Source organism: Xyrauchen texanus, chromosome 22, assembly GCF_025860055.1.
Source record: "Xyrauchen texanus isolate HMW12.3.18 chromosome 22, RBS_HiC_50CHRs, whole genome shotgun sequence".
Taxonomy (NCBI): domain Eukaryota; kingdom Metazoa; phylum Chordata; class Actinopteri; order Cypriniformes; family Catostomidae; genus Xyrauchen; species Xyrauchen texanus.
Genome location: NC_068297.1, coordinates 12,063,995 through 12,079,576, shown reverse-complemented (window position 1 = coordinate 12,079,576; position 15,582 = coordinate 12,063,995). Strand labels below are relative to the sequence as shown.

Below are 15,582 nucleotides of genomic sequence, written 5' to 3'. Positions count from 1 at the left end.
CCTGGTCTGATGAGTCTCGATTTCTGTTGAGACATTCAGATGGTAGAGTCAGAATTTGGCGTAAACAGAATGAGAACATGGATCCATCATGCCTTGTTACCACTGTGCAGGCTGGTGGTGGTGGTGTAATGTGTGGGGGATGTTTTCTTGGCACACTTTAGGCCACTTAGTGCCAACTGTTTAAATGCCACGGCCTACCTGATCATTGTTTCTGACCATGTCCATCCCTTTATGGCCACCATGTACCCATCCTCTGATGGCTACTTCCAGCAGGATAATGCACCATGTCACAAAGCTCGAATCATTTCAAATTGGTTTCTTGAACATGACAATGAGTTCACTGTACTAAAATGGCCCCCACAGTCACCAGATCTCAACCCAATAGAGCATCTTTGGGATGTGGTGGAACGGGAGCTTCGTGCCCTGGATGTGCATCCCACCAATCTCCATCAACTGCAAGATGCTATCCTATCAATATGGGCCAACATTTCTAAAGAATGCTTTCAGCACCTTGTTGAATCAATGCCACGTAGAATTAAGGCAGTTCTGAAGGCGAAAGGGGGTCAAACACAGTATTAGTATGATGTTCCTAATAATCCTTTAGGTGAGTGTATGTATTTCAATCTCCACAAACAAAGTATATTTTGTTCTACTCTATTCTAATACATAATCTTACATATGGAATAGTCATGTAATGATTACATAAAGTTTAAATTTGTAAAATGTATATGACTGTTTATCTAAAAATTAACAAATTAAAATTTTCAATGTAGGAAATTCCCATTGGATCTGTCAGCCAAACATAAGCACGTGTGCACATGTGTGGGTGGAAATTAATTTGAAGAACAATGAATCATTGTTAGCCATTTATTTGCTCAGGTACTTAATTAGTTTGATTTACATCCAAAATGTCACAAAACGCTTGAAGTTATAGGGTTAATCATTTCATGGATGAGAAAAAAAACCAGAACAAATATGAGTGATGTCAGATCCAGCAGGCTAATCTCAAGTTCAGAGCAGTTTTGACATAGATACTGTATGTAGCCTACATAGTCTCTGTGTGTGCACGAAAGAGAACAAGCATGAAAAAAACAAGTGATCGGGTTTTTTTATTTTCTTATTCTATTATTATATTTATGAAACTTTGTGCACTTTTAAGCCCAATCTGTTGGCTGAGAGTTTGGAGCCAAACCAGATGGTTGCAGAGCAGTGTGTGTTTGTGTTGGATAAATTCCCAGTTCATTTTATAAGATGCAGTAAAAAAAAAAAATATATATATATATATATATATATATATATATATATATATATATATATATATATATATATATATATATATATTAGCTCTGCAGATACTTAGGAAGATTAAAAAATAATAGATTGATGAAACAACTGTTTCATAAATGTAAATCCATTTATCTAGTAATTGGACTTCATTAGCAGTATGTTTCACACCTAAACTGGCTAAAAGTAAAGCCAAAGCCTATGGGTCTGTTTATGCATGGGCAGCATATAAGTCAAACGTAGTATGGGCAATGTGAGCAATATTATATAGGCCTACAAACATGTGCATTATAGAAAAAAAGAATAATCAAAAAAATTAAACTATAAACTGGCCAAGCAGCACAACATCAGCAGAACGGTCTAAGTGTGTGTGTGTGTGTGTGTGTGTGTGCGTGTGTGTGAGCGTGTATTTATCACTTTGTGGGGACCAAATGTCCCCATAAGGATAGTAAAACCTGAAATTTTTGACCTTGTGGGGACATTTTGTCGGTCCCCATGAGGAAAACATCTTATAAATCATACTAAATTATGTTTTTTGAAAATGTAAAAATGCAGAAAGTTTTCTGTGAGGGTTAGGTTTAGGGGTAGGGTTAGGTTTAGGGGATAGAATATAAAGTTTGTACAGTATAAAAACCATTATGTCTATGGAAAGTCCCCATAAAACATGGAAACACAACATGTGTGTGTGTGTGTGTGTGTGTGTGTGTGTGCGTGCGTGTTTGATGTGTAACATCTGGCTGGTATCTTTACTCACCAATAAAATGCCTGTGTTTGAAAGATAAGGCTCAGGGAGGTCGTGGTGGTCCTGCCAAATCGCAAGCAGCGGTGGGGGCGAGCAGGGCTGGTCACGTGATCCTCTCACCAAGTTCCCACGCAAAACACTCACACATCGTCGCGCGCACGCGCTTCCACTCATCGCGCGCTCACGGCCCTGATACTCGCAACAGACTCCCAGGGTTCTACTTAGGAGAGATGATAATACAGGCTTGGGTATATTTATTCACTTAAGTGAAGCTGATTTATAGAGTTAAAATGTTTCCTGTTGTAATTATGGGAACAAACTTGGTGAGAACCTGAGGACGGGAAAGGTGAGCATCATTTGCCTTTATACTGGTTACCCAAAAAACAATTTTTGTCAAGAGAACCTTGTTTTATGGTTACAAAGGGAGATAACCTAAAGAGAATGCTTCTAGAACGTTAAGAACTGGTTCCAAAAAATATAAACGAACAAGAACAATTAAGTTTTGTGAATGTTTTCTGTTTGCTTGTTTACATGCAAAATGGTTGATAAAGTGCGTCTGTGTGTTAAAACTGGTGCTTTTTGGACAAAATATTTGAAAGCTCTCTGCGTAAGCTTAAATACGTTAAAAACAAAAAACAGTCAAGATTGAGAGTTTATATCAAAGCTCGAAGAAATGCTATGTGAAGTTAGTGTGAGTAAGTTGAATCTTTTTCTCAGTTATATAACGCAGCAATGGCACAATGGCTGCGTCTCAATGCCTGAGCTCCCTATCTAAACAGCGTGTAGGCATCAACATTGCGCGCCATGCCCCGTAATTCTGCATTCTGCATGCTCTTGTGATGCCCAAAGATGTTGCACGAGCATATGAATATGATGCTCTATGGTGCGTGACTATATGATGTCCAAACTTGCTATATGCGCCTATGATGGCAAAAATGTCGCATACGCTTATAATACCGCCCAAACATTTTTGCATGCTGCTTTGATGTCCAAAGATGTTGCACGCGCCGGCGATTACCTAAAATGTTGCATGGGTCTATGATTTCACACAAAGCTGCATATACCGTTATGATACAACAAATGTTGGATGCGTCTATGATGCCCAAAAATGTTGCATGCGCCATGAAGTTAAACGCGCGTGTGATGGGTTAATGCTGCATATGTAGGCAGTTCACTGTGTTTTGAGTCACAGCCAATAGTGTATCGCGCGAAGGCGGTGTCCGTGAGACGAGCATTAAATGATGGGGAAGATACAGGATGGTTACTTAAGTTTGTTTGAGCTTAGACATGCAGAAGATGTAGATTCAAAAGAGCTGTAGCTGTTGAAGATATAGTCAACTTTGGGGGTGATTTTGGGGATGAAGGGGGTTTAAAGGTGTGAATTGTTCTCTGTGGGGTGCAAATATAACTATATAGGCTGTCAGCTGGAGAGAAGACGCACAACTCTGTGTGAGCGTGAATTTATCACTTTGTGGGGACCAAATGTCCCCATAAGGATAGTTAAACCCAAATTTTTTTTACGTCGGCCCCCATATTGAAAAAAGCTTATAAATCATACTAAATTATGTTTTTTGTAAATGTAAAAATGTGGGGTTAGGGGATAGAATAAACCATTATGTCTATGGAAAGTCCCTATAAAACATAGAAACCCAAAATGTTTGCATGTGTGAGAGAGAGAGGAGAGATACTATTTATTTGTATGTGTTAAGACAATTCATTTGCTTTAATCTAAAGTGCAAAGTGGCCCTTTTTGCATTCAAACAGCTTTTGTGAATGCAGTTTCAAGTGGATTAGAAAACCACTCAGCCTACCCCTCTATTCTCTCTCCCTCTCTCTCTATCAGAGTTGAAGCAGAGGGTTGTGTGTTGTGTTTATGTATTAGTGAGGGTGAGCGCCTTGAGATGAGCGTGGGTGATGAAGAGGGAGGTTCACGCATCCGCCCCCCGTGCAGTCTAAATGTAAAGAAGGTGTATGGAGATGGTACGGAAGAACTGCACTCCCCAGAGTCTCTGAGGATCAGCAGTATGTCACCTGACCTCAGGCAGGACCTAAGTATGATGGAGCAGAGAAAGAGAGTCACGCAGATTCTGCAGAGTCCAGTAAGATCACTCCCACACACACAAATACTCACACAAAAGTGAATATTCACATCTCTCTCTCTCTCTCTCTCTCTCTCTCTCTCTCTCTCTGCATTTTTAAGAGGAGCCCACGCTTGTGTTTGATTGCATAACAACCAACAAGTGGAGATTCGTTGCCCTTAGTTACCATGCATAGATTGTCAGAATTGCTGGGAATGAATTTAATAAAGAACCCAAAAGTGATTTCTGTGGTTTTGTGTATCATGCTGTTGCAGTATTTTTGGAGAAGAAACTATATAGACACCAGAGTCAGAAATTAAGGGGGGCTTCTGGCAAAAATGCCCCAAAAGTGACAAAAACACCCAGAAATACAAAATGTGGGGGGCATGTTTTAAAAGAATATCTCAGATTATTTTTTATATTTTATTTTAAGATTAGTTGTACACATTATCGCATAAAATATAAATTGATTAATTTTTATATGTTTAGAAAAAATGCCCTCTTTTGCATAAAAAGAAATGCCTCAGAAAATTAAATCCAGGGGGCAATTATTTCCCCTTTATGGAAAAGTTATTTTCTGACACTGAAATCATGTATTTTTATGTTTATGGACTGGCCTCATTCAGTTCCATTGTAACTGCAATTTGTGCTTTTTTTAAAATAAAGGACAAATTGAAAATAAATGTCATAAACTATGCCCAAATGATTGCACTTAACTAATATTGAACCCAGAACATTCCTTTAATACCAGGTCTAAATAAGGCCTAATTTGCCCTTGCTGCCTTTAACCAGATGAGACTAAAGGCAAACTTTTATTTTTATGTCCATGTAATTTGTAAAATTCAGTGTTGCATAATCAACAAATGTGACGTTCATGCTCTGTATTTTTACTAAATGCACAGAGCATAAAATGTCACATTCTGCAGCCCTCAGGCTTTATGAATGATGTTAAAGTAACAAATATGACCAGACCTTCTGTCTGTTGAACTTTTGTTCTTAAAGCTTGTTTTGTTTTCTGCACTTATTTAGTACTATGAATGCATTGGCTATGAGCAAATCAGAAAAACCCTACATTTGAGATACAGTGGGCCCAATACGTTTTTGGACACTTAAACCATGCTTAAAAACATATATATTTCTGTTGTTTTTGATCATCAAACCAAATGCATTTGCAACAGATGCAAGATTTTACCCTCAACTAACTTTAAAACTTTATACAATATATACGGAGTGACCGTTTGCACTAGGTGTAAATAGCACCTGTCACACAGCACGGCTATTTGCACTTTATAGTATGGTGGCAACACAGAAATTTAAGACAACGTTAACCTTTAGTGTCACTGCAGTGGCTTGAGGTATAATGATTTATTCACAGTGATTTGGTCACGGTGAAGGTCAGGAAGTTGAGAGGTGCAAATAGTGTCTAACACTATTTGTACTTTATGCAAAGAATGCTTCATGCTTTTTGTTTTTAAAAAGTTACAAAAAAGCCTCTGCCAAATATATATTTATAATAACATACATTAAGTTTGGCTTAGGTGAACTTTTTGGGGCCACTATATTTGAACACATTTAGTCCCAAGAAGGGTGTTAAAGTGTTATGTGTAGATGGCTATTTGTTGCAGGACTTTAAGGAGGAGCTGGAGTGTATGGTAAAGGAGCAATACTCCAAAAGCAGTAACTCTGGTGGTCTACTGGGTCACATCGCAAACCTTATCATCAGTAACACACTGAACAACACTGGAGTCTACAGTCCCGCCAGTGAGTGCACACAGACACACACACACACACACACACACACACACACACACACACACTGTTATTGACATGTGTTATAACAGCCACATTAAAGATGATTTGTTGTATCTATGGTATACAGATGCCAGGTATGTGGTTCTGAATGATTATTTGTATGTTTCCAGGTGTGGGGTCAATAAGTCCGGTTAATGATCTATGTGGTGTGGAGTGGTTTAATTGTTCTAAAGCTGAGAGGCAGGGCCGCTGTAAACTGGCCTGCCTGTATCGTCTGCTGGACCTATATGGACATACTCACTTCCCAAACACGTATATTACTGTGAGTACACACATTTACCACACACTTTGCCTTGTTCAAATGCACAGTAATCTGTAGGACTGACTCATTGCGCAAGTAATGAAATTGGATCTGATCTGTTCATGCGGTGACGTAAATGATGACATGGCAGGAAATAAAACCAGACTTGAAAGTAACTGACTGTTCAAACTAAAACTTTTTCCCAAATATCAGATTTCAAACCACTTATGGATGAGATTTGGATCCGGTTTAAAAACACAAAAGTTTGCTGTTCAGAATACAAAGAAATAAAAAGATCTGAGTCGGAAATACGAAAAATAATTGCTGCCTGTCTAAACAAGGCTTTTGATTTTAACATTGCATCTCAAATTAAAAACTCTTTCTTGTCCTTTTATGTGACCTTCAAGATTTAGACCCATACAAATGGCAATTGTTGAATGGATACCATTATTCATTTGAAAATACATTTCTCTCTTTGTCTTGGTCTCTTTCTTTCATTCTCTTTTACTGTTTCTCTGTCATTTTCTTCTTCAGCTTCGTGTGAGCAAAGAGCAGGATCATATTCTTATTCTTCCTAAAGGACTGTCCTTCTCTGAGGCCACAGCAGCTAGTCTGGTAAACACACACCCTCATACATCCTGCTACTTAATAGTAAACTGAACATGACCTGTGAAGTTGGAAATCATGTACTGTACATTTACCGGTATATATACAAGGGTGTAAGAATTATCTGAAAAGTGGGAGCACACGTTATAAACCTTTTCAGCTTGTCTTATGAATATGAATTAGATGACACAAAATTACAATAGCACATATATCATAACTCTATTATATATTAATTGTTGCATAAAATATTGGGTAATATGTGGAAGAATATCTCAGTTTAAAGTAATATTCTGGATTCAATACAAGTTCTGCTCAATTGACAGCATTTGTGGCATAATGTTGATTAACACAAAATCTATTTCGACTTGCCCTCCTTTTCTTTAAGAAAAGAAAAAATTTATGTTACAGTGAGGCTGTCATGTTCACTGTTGTCTTTTGTTTTTGTGCTTTTATGTTAAAGTTTAGTTCCTATTTGGTTTTTGTAGTCCTTTGTAGTTTCATTTTACGATTGGTTTTCCCCTGATTATTTCTCATTCCCTAATTGTTTCCCCAGGTGTTCCTCATTCCCTTGTTTGTTCCTTTTGTGTATATAAGCCCTTTTAGTTTCCTTGTTAGTTCTTGCATGTTTTGGTATGTTCTGTGCTAGGTTTCCCGTGTTTTTCTTTATTCTGAGTTTTCTTTGTTTATTAAATAAACTGCTGCACTTAGATACTCATTCTCTGCCTGCTTCATCACAGAGCATACCAAAACATGCAAGAACTAACAAGGAAACTAAAAGGGCTTATATACACAAAAGGAACAAACAAGGGAATGAGGAACACCTGGGGAAACAATTACTGTACGTTCACACCAGAAGCGGTGAGAGCGTCAAAATTCGTTCTGGCTGCCCTGCCTTCGACGCTCAAGGACGCTCGTGGACGCTCTGACGTAGTTGAAATAGGCGGTTTGTTCAGAATGCTTTGTTTTGTGAACTATATTGAAAGGGGCCGCAATTTAAACATCCAGACATGTCGACCATTTACTTTTTGCCGACCTATCACAAGTAGCGTATATCCTCATGTACTCTTTAAAATGTGAAAATAATTAATCGATCGATGGCAGTAAGTAATTAAAATTATAGTTGTTTGTTATAAAAAATAAAATACATTTGTAGTAATAACTGTGGTCTTGGTCATATATTACAGGGAAACCCGTCACGGCAATAATTCGTTTCTCCTCCATTTTATCTTCGGAACGAATGCTTGGTGGGAACCAAAGTTTACACGGTTGTGTTCTCTAGACTTCGCTAGAGCGGAGCACTTCTATATTCCAATAGGTTGCTGCCGAAACGCGTCACAGCTCATTACCATAATGTTGACTGCACTTGAACTTCCATCTGACGCCCACGCCGCCCAAGACTCGCCTCGCCGCTTCTCGCCGCGGAGAGACGCTGGCTGTCATTGAAAATGAATGACTTCCGGTCGATTTGACGCTCTCGCCGCCTCTGGTGTGAACGTACGGTTAGGGAATGAGAAATAATCAGGGGAAAACCAATCGTAAAATGAAACTACAAAGGACTACAAAAACCAAAAAGGAAACAGGAACTAAACTTTAACATAAAAGCACAAAAGACAACAGTGAACATGACAGAGGCACTTGCAATGGAAGTGAATGGGGGCCAAATTTGAACATTAAAATACTAACTTTTTCAAAAGTATAGCCACAAGACATAAACAATATGCATGTAAACGAGATATTGTGTAATAAAATTGCTTACAAACCTTTTTTGTGTAACATTGTAGCCAATTTTACAACTTCATTGCCATGACGATGTAATGTCAACAAATCCCAAAAACCGTAATATGAATGTTAAAAAGGAGAAGAAGAATTAATGTAAGTGCTTTTATAACATTATAACCCCTCCTTGATACCCTCCTTTAAACCTTTATGCCTTTGGCCCTTTCACTTCCATTGTCCTCATTCACTTCCATTGATAGTGCCTCACTGTCATCTTGATTTTTGCTTTTATTTAAAGAAAAGGTGGAATGATTCGAAATTATTTTTTGTGGTAATCAACATTATGCCACAAATGCTGTAGATTGAACTGAACTTGTATTGAACCCGGAACATTCGTTTAAGTACGATAAAGGACGGGTGGCTGTGGCTCAAGTGGTAGAGCGGGTTGGCCAATAATCGCAGGGCTGGTGGTTCGATTCCTGGCCCATATGCCGAAGTGTCAGTGTAAAGTGCTTTGAATACCGTTAAGGTTAAAAAGGCGCTATAGAAGTGCAGACCATTTACCAAAGAATTAAGTCTCTTTTTTTACTGTTTGTTGTTTACAGGTGAAGTTGAATCTGATTGGTGAGGTTGTTGATCAGGGAGCAACTTTACTTCCTGTGGATGTTTTGGGTTTCAAACCACATGCAGCAGTGTACTCTGCTCGACCCGATGCCAAATGTGTTATTCATACACACACACCAACCACTGCTGCAGTGAGTAAACTCACACACGCAAACTCCAGTTATGGCTATGTTGGGTAGGGTTGTACTGGTGGTCAAAAGTTTGGAATAATGTACAGATTCTGCTGTTTCGGAAGGAAATTGGTCCTTTAATTCACCAAAGTGGCATTCAACTGATCACAAATTATAGTCTAGAATAGACGCCTCACCTGTCCTCAGCTGACAACTTCACTGAATTCTACCAGCACAACACCAGTTTCATGTACAACAGTAAAGAGAAGACTCAGGGGTGCAGACCTTATGGGAAGAATTGCAAAGAAAAATACACTTTTGATACAGAAAAACTAAAAGAAAATGTTAGAGTGGGCAAAGAAACACATACATTGGACAACAGATATTGGAAAAGAGTGTTATGGATTTTAACCCCATTGAGCTTTTGTGGGATCAGCTAGACATTAAGGTGCATGAGAAGTGCCCGACAAGACAGCCACATCTATGGCAAGTTCTAAAGGAAGCATGGGGTGAAATGTCACCTGAGTATCTGGACAAACTGACAGCTAGAATGCCAAATATCTGCAAAGCTGTCATTGCAGTATGAGTAGGATTTTTGATGAGAACTCTGAAGTAGTTTAAGAAGTTCTGAAAAAATAAAATAAAATTGAAAAACACATTATTAATGTCCTGACTATACATTGTGATCAGTTGAATGCACTGCTGGCTGCAAATAGCACAACAAAACCTTTTGCTCAGATGCTGAATTTATGCCGCTGGGTGTCAATGCAACATAAACATGAATATTACTGAGTGCACCTTTAATTAAAAAAACTTAATTTTCTCACTTTACCTGTATTCAACCTACTTGTTACGGGCTAACACATACATATTACTAACCTTCTGTATATCCTGTAGGTCTCCTGTATGAAATGTGGCATTTTACCTATTTCCCATGAAGCTTTGCTGTTGGGAGAGGTGTCTTATTTTAGCTACTATGGTGATATTGATGACAAGCAGGAGAGGATGGATCTTCAAAAAGCCCTGGGCCCCACTGCCAAGGTGACAGTCTGTGAATTCTGGGACGAATTGTTGTTGGCATGACAACCATTAGTAGCACACTATAATACAGGAAATTTTTGTTTATATTTATTAGTTTTCCTGTTTTGTGAATTAATAGGTTGTGTTACAGTGAAATTGCTACACTGATATGTTTGTGCTGATTTTTAGGTTTTGGTGCTCAGGAATCAAGGTTTATTGGCATTCGGAGAAACAACAGAGGAAGCTTTTCATTATCTATACCACAGCCACCAAGCCTGTGAGATACAGGTACGTGCAAATGCACACACACAAAAGAAAAAAACATATTGTGCTGTGGTGCAACTCTCATCCACATTATCATCCTTTGTCTCTCTGAAGGTTAGCGCTCTCTTGTGCGCAGGTGGCATTGAAAACCTGTGCATGTTAGACAGAACAAATCTTAAAGTTTCTCCAACTCCTTCAATTCATGCCGGTGGAGAAATGCCAGAGGGACAGATCAGATGGAGGGTTGGAGAAGCAGAATTTGAGTCACTTATGAGGATGCTGGATAACTTAGTGAGTGGCCTTTGAAATAACCTTGAATTAAATATAACAGGTTGTATGTAACAGAATGTGTAAATGCTGACTTTTGTACTGATTGGATCATGTAGTGTAAAGTTAGGGCTCAACTGTAAGGATTTTCTCCACTGGCCCGGTATTTACTTTTTTACCCTGCCACCAAAAAAAGGTAAATTTTATTCTTTGCAATGTATTTTTTGTATGTGGCAGGAAATATTTGTCATTAAATGTGTACATTTTATTTACAAAAACATTACCCTAGCAGGAAAGTTATGGCATAGGATGCAAAACATTGCTTGTGTTGGATGTAGTGTGATAACAATGTAAGAATTTACTGTAATTACTTTTTAAATTCTTGTAATCATATTACAATTACTGTCTTTCAATCATGTTACTTACTTTTAAATAAATTACTTGGGTTAAATTCAGTGAAATATGTTTTAGAAAGTAGCTAAAAGTAAAGTAATTAGTAATTTGATTACCTTTTCACTGAAGTAATTAGTGAAGTAACCTGGTTACAAATTTAGAGAAGTAATTTGTAATGGTTTACTTTTATTGAGTAACTTACCCAAAATTGAACATTACTGATTGGTTTATAATTTGAGTTATTCTCTAAAATTAGAAGTTATTCTATCAGTTGTTAGCCAGCTAGATAATATTACCTTGGTGATAATTTAAATCAGCAGAATTCATAACAACATTTAATACATCTCAGAAATCCAAATGTTTCCTTTGGCAAGGTATTTACAATACATTTACAAGATCAACAAATGTAATATTTAGTGAAAACACAGCACTGGCTTGATAGGACAAGTAGCAGATCCATCAGCTTCCCCGAAACAGTCTCACACTGGCCCCCATCCTAAAAACTGAGCCTACAAAGTATTCAAAAATAAGATTCAATACTGTCAGCATATAAGTCATGTAAATCATCAAAAAGCTGTCATGTATGTTTCCAGGGTTACAGGACCGGTTACACTTACCGCCATCCCATAGTTAAAGAGAAGCCTCGACACCATAACAACGTGGAGATCCCTGCAACTGTTACCGGGGTGGGATTAGAGGAAATGGACTTCTTTCCACAGAGTCCACTGCACTTCGCAGCACAGAAGCGGGACAGAGAGAGGATACGATGGCTGAATTCACCAAATAGTTACTTAAAGGTCAATGTACCTGAGGAGTCAATCAATGGGACCTGCAGCCCCTATTCCAAAACTGTGGTATACACAAATACAAATGCCATTACTCATACACTCGAGTCGCAAATATTAATTAATTAACTTTTACAATTGCTTTATGAACTTAATGACCAGAAATTCTCTTGTTTGGAAGCTGACATCTGGCAACAATGGAGATTTTACTGTTACAGCACAAAGCCGGATAGTTCTATGTATTTAATCCAAAATCAGACCAGAAGAGCAGAAATTCAAAACAGTTCAATATTTTTCTATGAACACTGGAAGCAGAATTGAAAATCATAGGGTGCATTTCACCATCTCACTTGTTGCATTATGTTTAATATTCAACTTTGGTAACACTCTACAATATGTTCCATTCGTTAACATTAATTTATCCATTATGTATCATGAACAAACAATTAACATATTTTTCACAGCATTTATTAATCTTTGCCCATGTTAGTTTATAAAAATACAATTGTTCATTGTTTGCTCATTTTCGTTTGTAGTGCATTAACTAATGTATTAGTTATAATGTATTGTATATAACTTATACAACTTTTGATTTAAAAAATGTATTATGCTCAAATAAACATTAACTAAGATTTTACATTGTGTAAAATGATTGTTAATTGTTCGTTCATGTTAACTAATCTTGTTAATAAATATAACCTTATTGTAAAGTGTTACCTTCATGTTTGTCTTTTTCTTTTTAGTGGATGAAGTCGGAGGAGTCAGGCAGCTGCAAGGACACCCCTATTAGAATTGAGGACCCCAATCAATTTGTCCCACTTAATACCAACCCCAGTGAAGTCTTGGAAAAAAGAAATAAGGTGTTTTTTGAGTGTGAGAGATAGAAAGAGAGAACAGACTGAACAGAATTCGTCCACAGATTGTGTTCGCTAGACTAAAGCGATGCTTTGTTTATGCTTTAGATTCGGGAGCAGAACAGAGTAGATCTGATGACGGCTGGACCGAAATCTCAGCTCCTCGCAGACATTGTCATCGACAAAACTCCCGGACCAGTACGTAACTAAGCAAATAAAATATGCGCAAACAAAATGTCATAACTACCAATTGAATATCTTTTAAATGTGCACCAGATAACTTTATATATAGTACAAACTTTTATTGGACAAATATTTTTTTTACACAAAACTTAAAGGTGCACATTTTTTTCTCATTAAAACAGTTTTACTCCTTAAAAAATGTATTGTAATTTTGAAATATATGTATAGAATCATAAGCACTCACATGAGATGACTCCAGTCATATTAGTAACCTTATAAAAGCTGTTTTCTTCTGCATGTAGAGGGTCCACTCATGGGGGCAGCCATGTTAGGATCACATGACCAGCCGAATACTACTCGCTTAATCTTAGTAACCACTCTGTTATTGGACAGTTTTACTCATTATTTACATAAATCATTGTAGACTGTGTATAGAGAATTTCGACAGTGGCATTGGTATCTATAAACTATTGAGTTTGAACGACACTGCATCCACACCACAAGGTGTTAGTGTCCAAGATGACATAAAAAATATTACTGAGTGCACCTTTAAATGAGATGAAGCCTAGAGAAAGCTGTTTTATTCAACATGGGCTGGGTCATGTTGAGATCCCATGACAAATAAATACTTCTCACTTAATTTTTTCCTCTTGGGGAAGTTGTGGAAATGTAATAAAGAGTTTTTCTTTTGCTGTTGGAGCAAATGGGAACACAAAATAATATCTGCTAGTTTCCCATGTACCTCTATAGAATGTTTACCCCGCTATAGCTTACTTCCATGATCCAAACCTGGAAATATGAAAAAGACACATTTAATAGCATTGGTCACCAAAATTATTTGGTTGTTGTAACCGCATCCACGTCAATAGGTATCAGTGTAAGTCGACCAAAACAAACAAAAGATTCTTAGATAAACCTTTGAAAAAATACAAATGCAGCAAAACTCACACAATTCTCAGCCAGTCAAATTGCTATATCTTATTCGTTCTGCAGGCATTCATCTATGAGGATGAGGAGCAGACAGGTTCCCTACCACCAAATCCATTCGACCAATCAGAGGCAGAGCTACAAGATTACACACAAACTGTGGAAAACAAGTGCAGCCAATCAGGTGCACACTCGTTTCCACTTACACACAAACACATATTATAGTACACTTGTAAATTAAGGGGTTAGGGACCCCTAACATTACGTATTAAACTTCAGCTTGTAACTGATCAAATGTAAAAATTATAATTTCATGTGTTTTCTTGATGTATAAGCTCTTCAATCAGAGGCTGATGAGGAATTCACAGATGGAGAAATGACAACATATGATGGCTCCACTGTTTCCCTTTCTATCTCTCCACTCATGAGCCCAGAAAGAGGAGGTATTGTTCTGTCTCATTGAACTTGTTTGGTTTAAATGAACTCACTTATTTTGGCACTGGTATATTATTTCCATTCATGCTGAAAAGTCTCTTTTCTTTTGCTCTCAGACTGCCTGTCAGCTCTGTTGCTGAGTAGTGATGAGCTGACCCAGGATGATGACCTCACTCTGCAGGTCACAGAGCTGAGCATCACTAAGGAGATGCAGGTCTCCATAACAACCACTGTCGCCAACAACATTTCAGTCACCAGCTCATCTGAAAGTCAACCAAAATTACCCAAAAAGAAGAAAAAGAAATTTCGTACTCCTTCCTTCTTGAGGATGAGTAAAAAGAAAGAAAGAGAGAAAGGAAAAGACAAAGAGAAGGAGAAAGAAAAGGAGAACAAGGAAATTGAGGAAGAAAAAGAATGCAATAAGGACTAAAATACAAAAGGTAATGATATAGAAAATTTTGTTTCAGGAGGGCCCCATTTTAAATGTGATGACTATGTATGGATGTGTGCACATAAGCATTAAACAATCGCTTGTCTGAAGAATATGTATTTTAAACACACTTTTTTTTCCTGCTATATTATTACTATAGTATAGTATAATGGTGTCTAAATGGACTAATGCCTAATTAATGACAATATCCAACACTATAAACTGTGTATATAAATGCACCCATATACAAAATATTATCAGCAGACTAAATTATACTTTTTCTTTTTTGGTATAAAACATTTCATTCTTATCTGCAACTCAACATACTGAATTTGAGTAGAATCAGAAACATTTTGATGGTGCTGTATGAACTGCGGATGAACTGTTTTTTCTTAAATTGCATTAAGGACAAGAACTGTGTGTGACTGCATTCCTGCATGTCAGGAGTATTAAAAATGTGTTTGAAAGTGGAAGATAGCCATACAGTGTGATATTAAGCTTTTATTTTGATTGGTATATAGATCGAGACGTGGTTGATCTTGTTATTCTTTTATATACATAAATATTCTGTTTTATTGACCGAGTGTTGATTAGCCTATGGTCTTAAACTATCAAGTACATTACACTGTTTTAAAATCTATGCTGTATTGTAATTATGTTAATAGTGATGTATCCTTGTGCTCACAAAGGCATTATTTGTCTTTCATGGTCAAATACTGCTTTTGTATTTTGCAGTGTGTCACAGGGTTGTGTGTGAAAATGTTTTGAATTATGTTTCACTTTTTCCAATAAAGATTATAAATGTGTACAA

At 37.3% G+C, this 15,582-nt stretch overlaps 1 protein-coding gene across 2 annotated transcripts; it reads left to right on the top strand.

The window, feature by feature from the left end:
• Positions 1-2,194: 2,194 nt before the first annotated feature.
• Positions 2,195-15,577, top strand: add3b (adducin 3 (gamma) b). 2 transcript variants are annotated; one of them, XM_052153318.1, is made up of 15 exons: positions 2,195-2,372; positions 3,909-4,125; positions 5,730-5,865; positions 6,027-6,178; positions 6,692-6,772; positions 9,085-9,234; positions 10,111-10,254; positions 10,423-10,521; positions 10,612-10,788; positions 11,751-12,011; positions 12,686-12,802; positions 12,905-12,994; positions 13,973-14,090; positions 14,242-14,349; positions 14,458-15,577. In XM_052153318.1, exons 2-15 carry the CDS (start codon positions 3,928-3,930, stop codon positions 14,769-14,771), a joined length of 2,145 nt encoding a protein of 714 aa, XP_052009278.1. In that variant the 5' UTR covers positions 2,195-2,372; positions 3,909-3,927; the 3' UTR covers positions 14,772-15,577. The 2 variants fall into 2 exon arrangements, with proteins under 2 accessions (XP_052009278.1, XP_052009280.1); XM_052153320.1 differs by having other exon boundaries at positions 3,870-4,125.
• Positions 15,578-15,582: the final 5 nt, after the last annotated feature.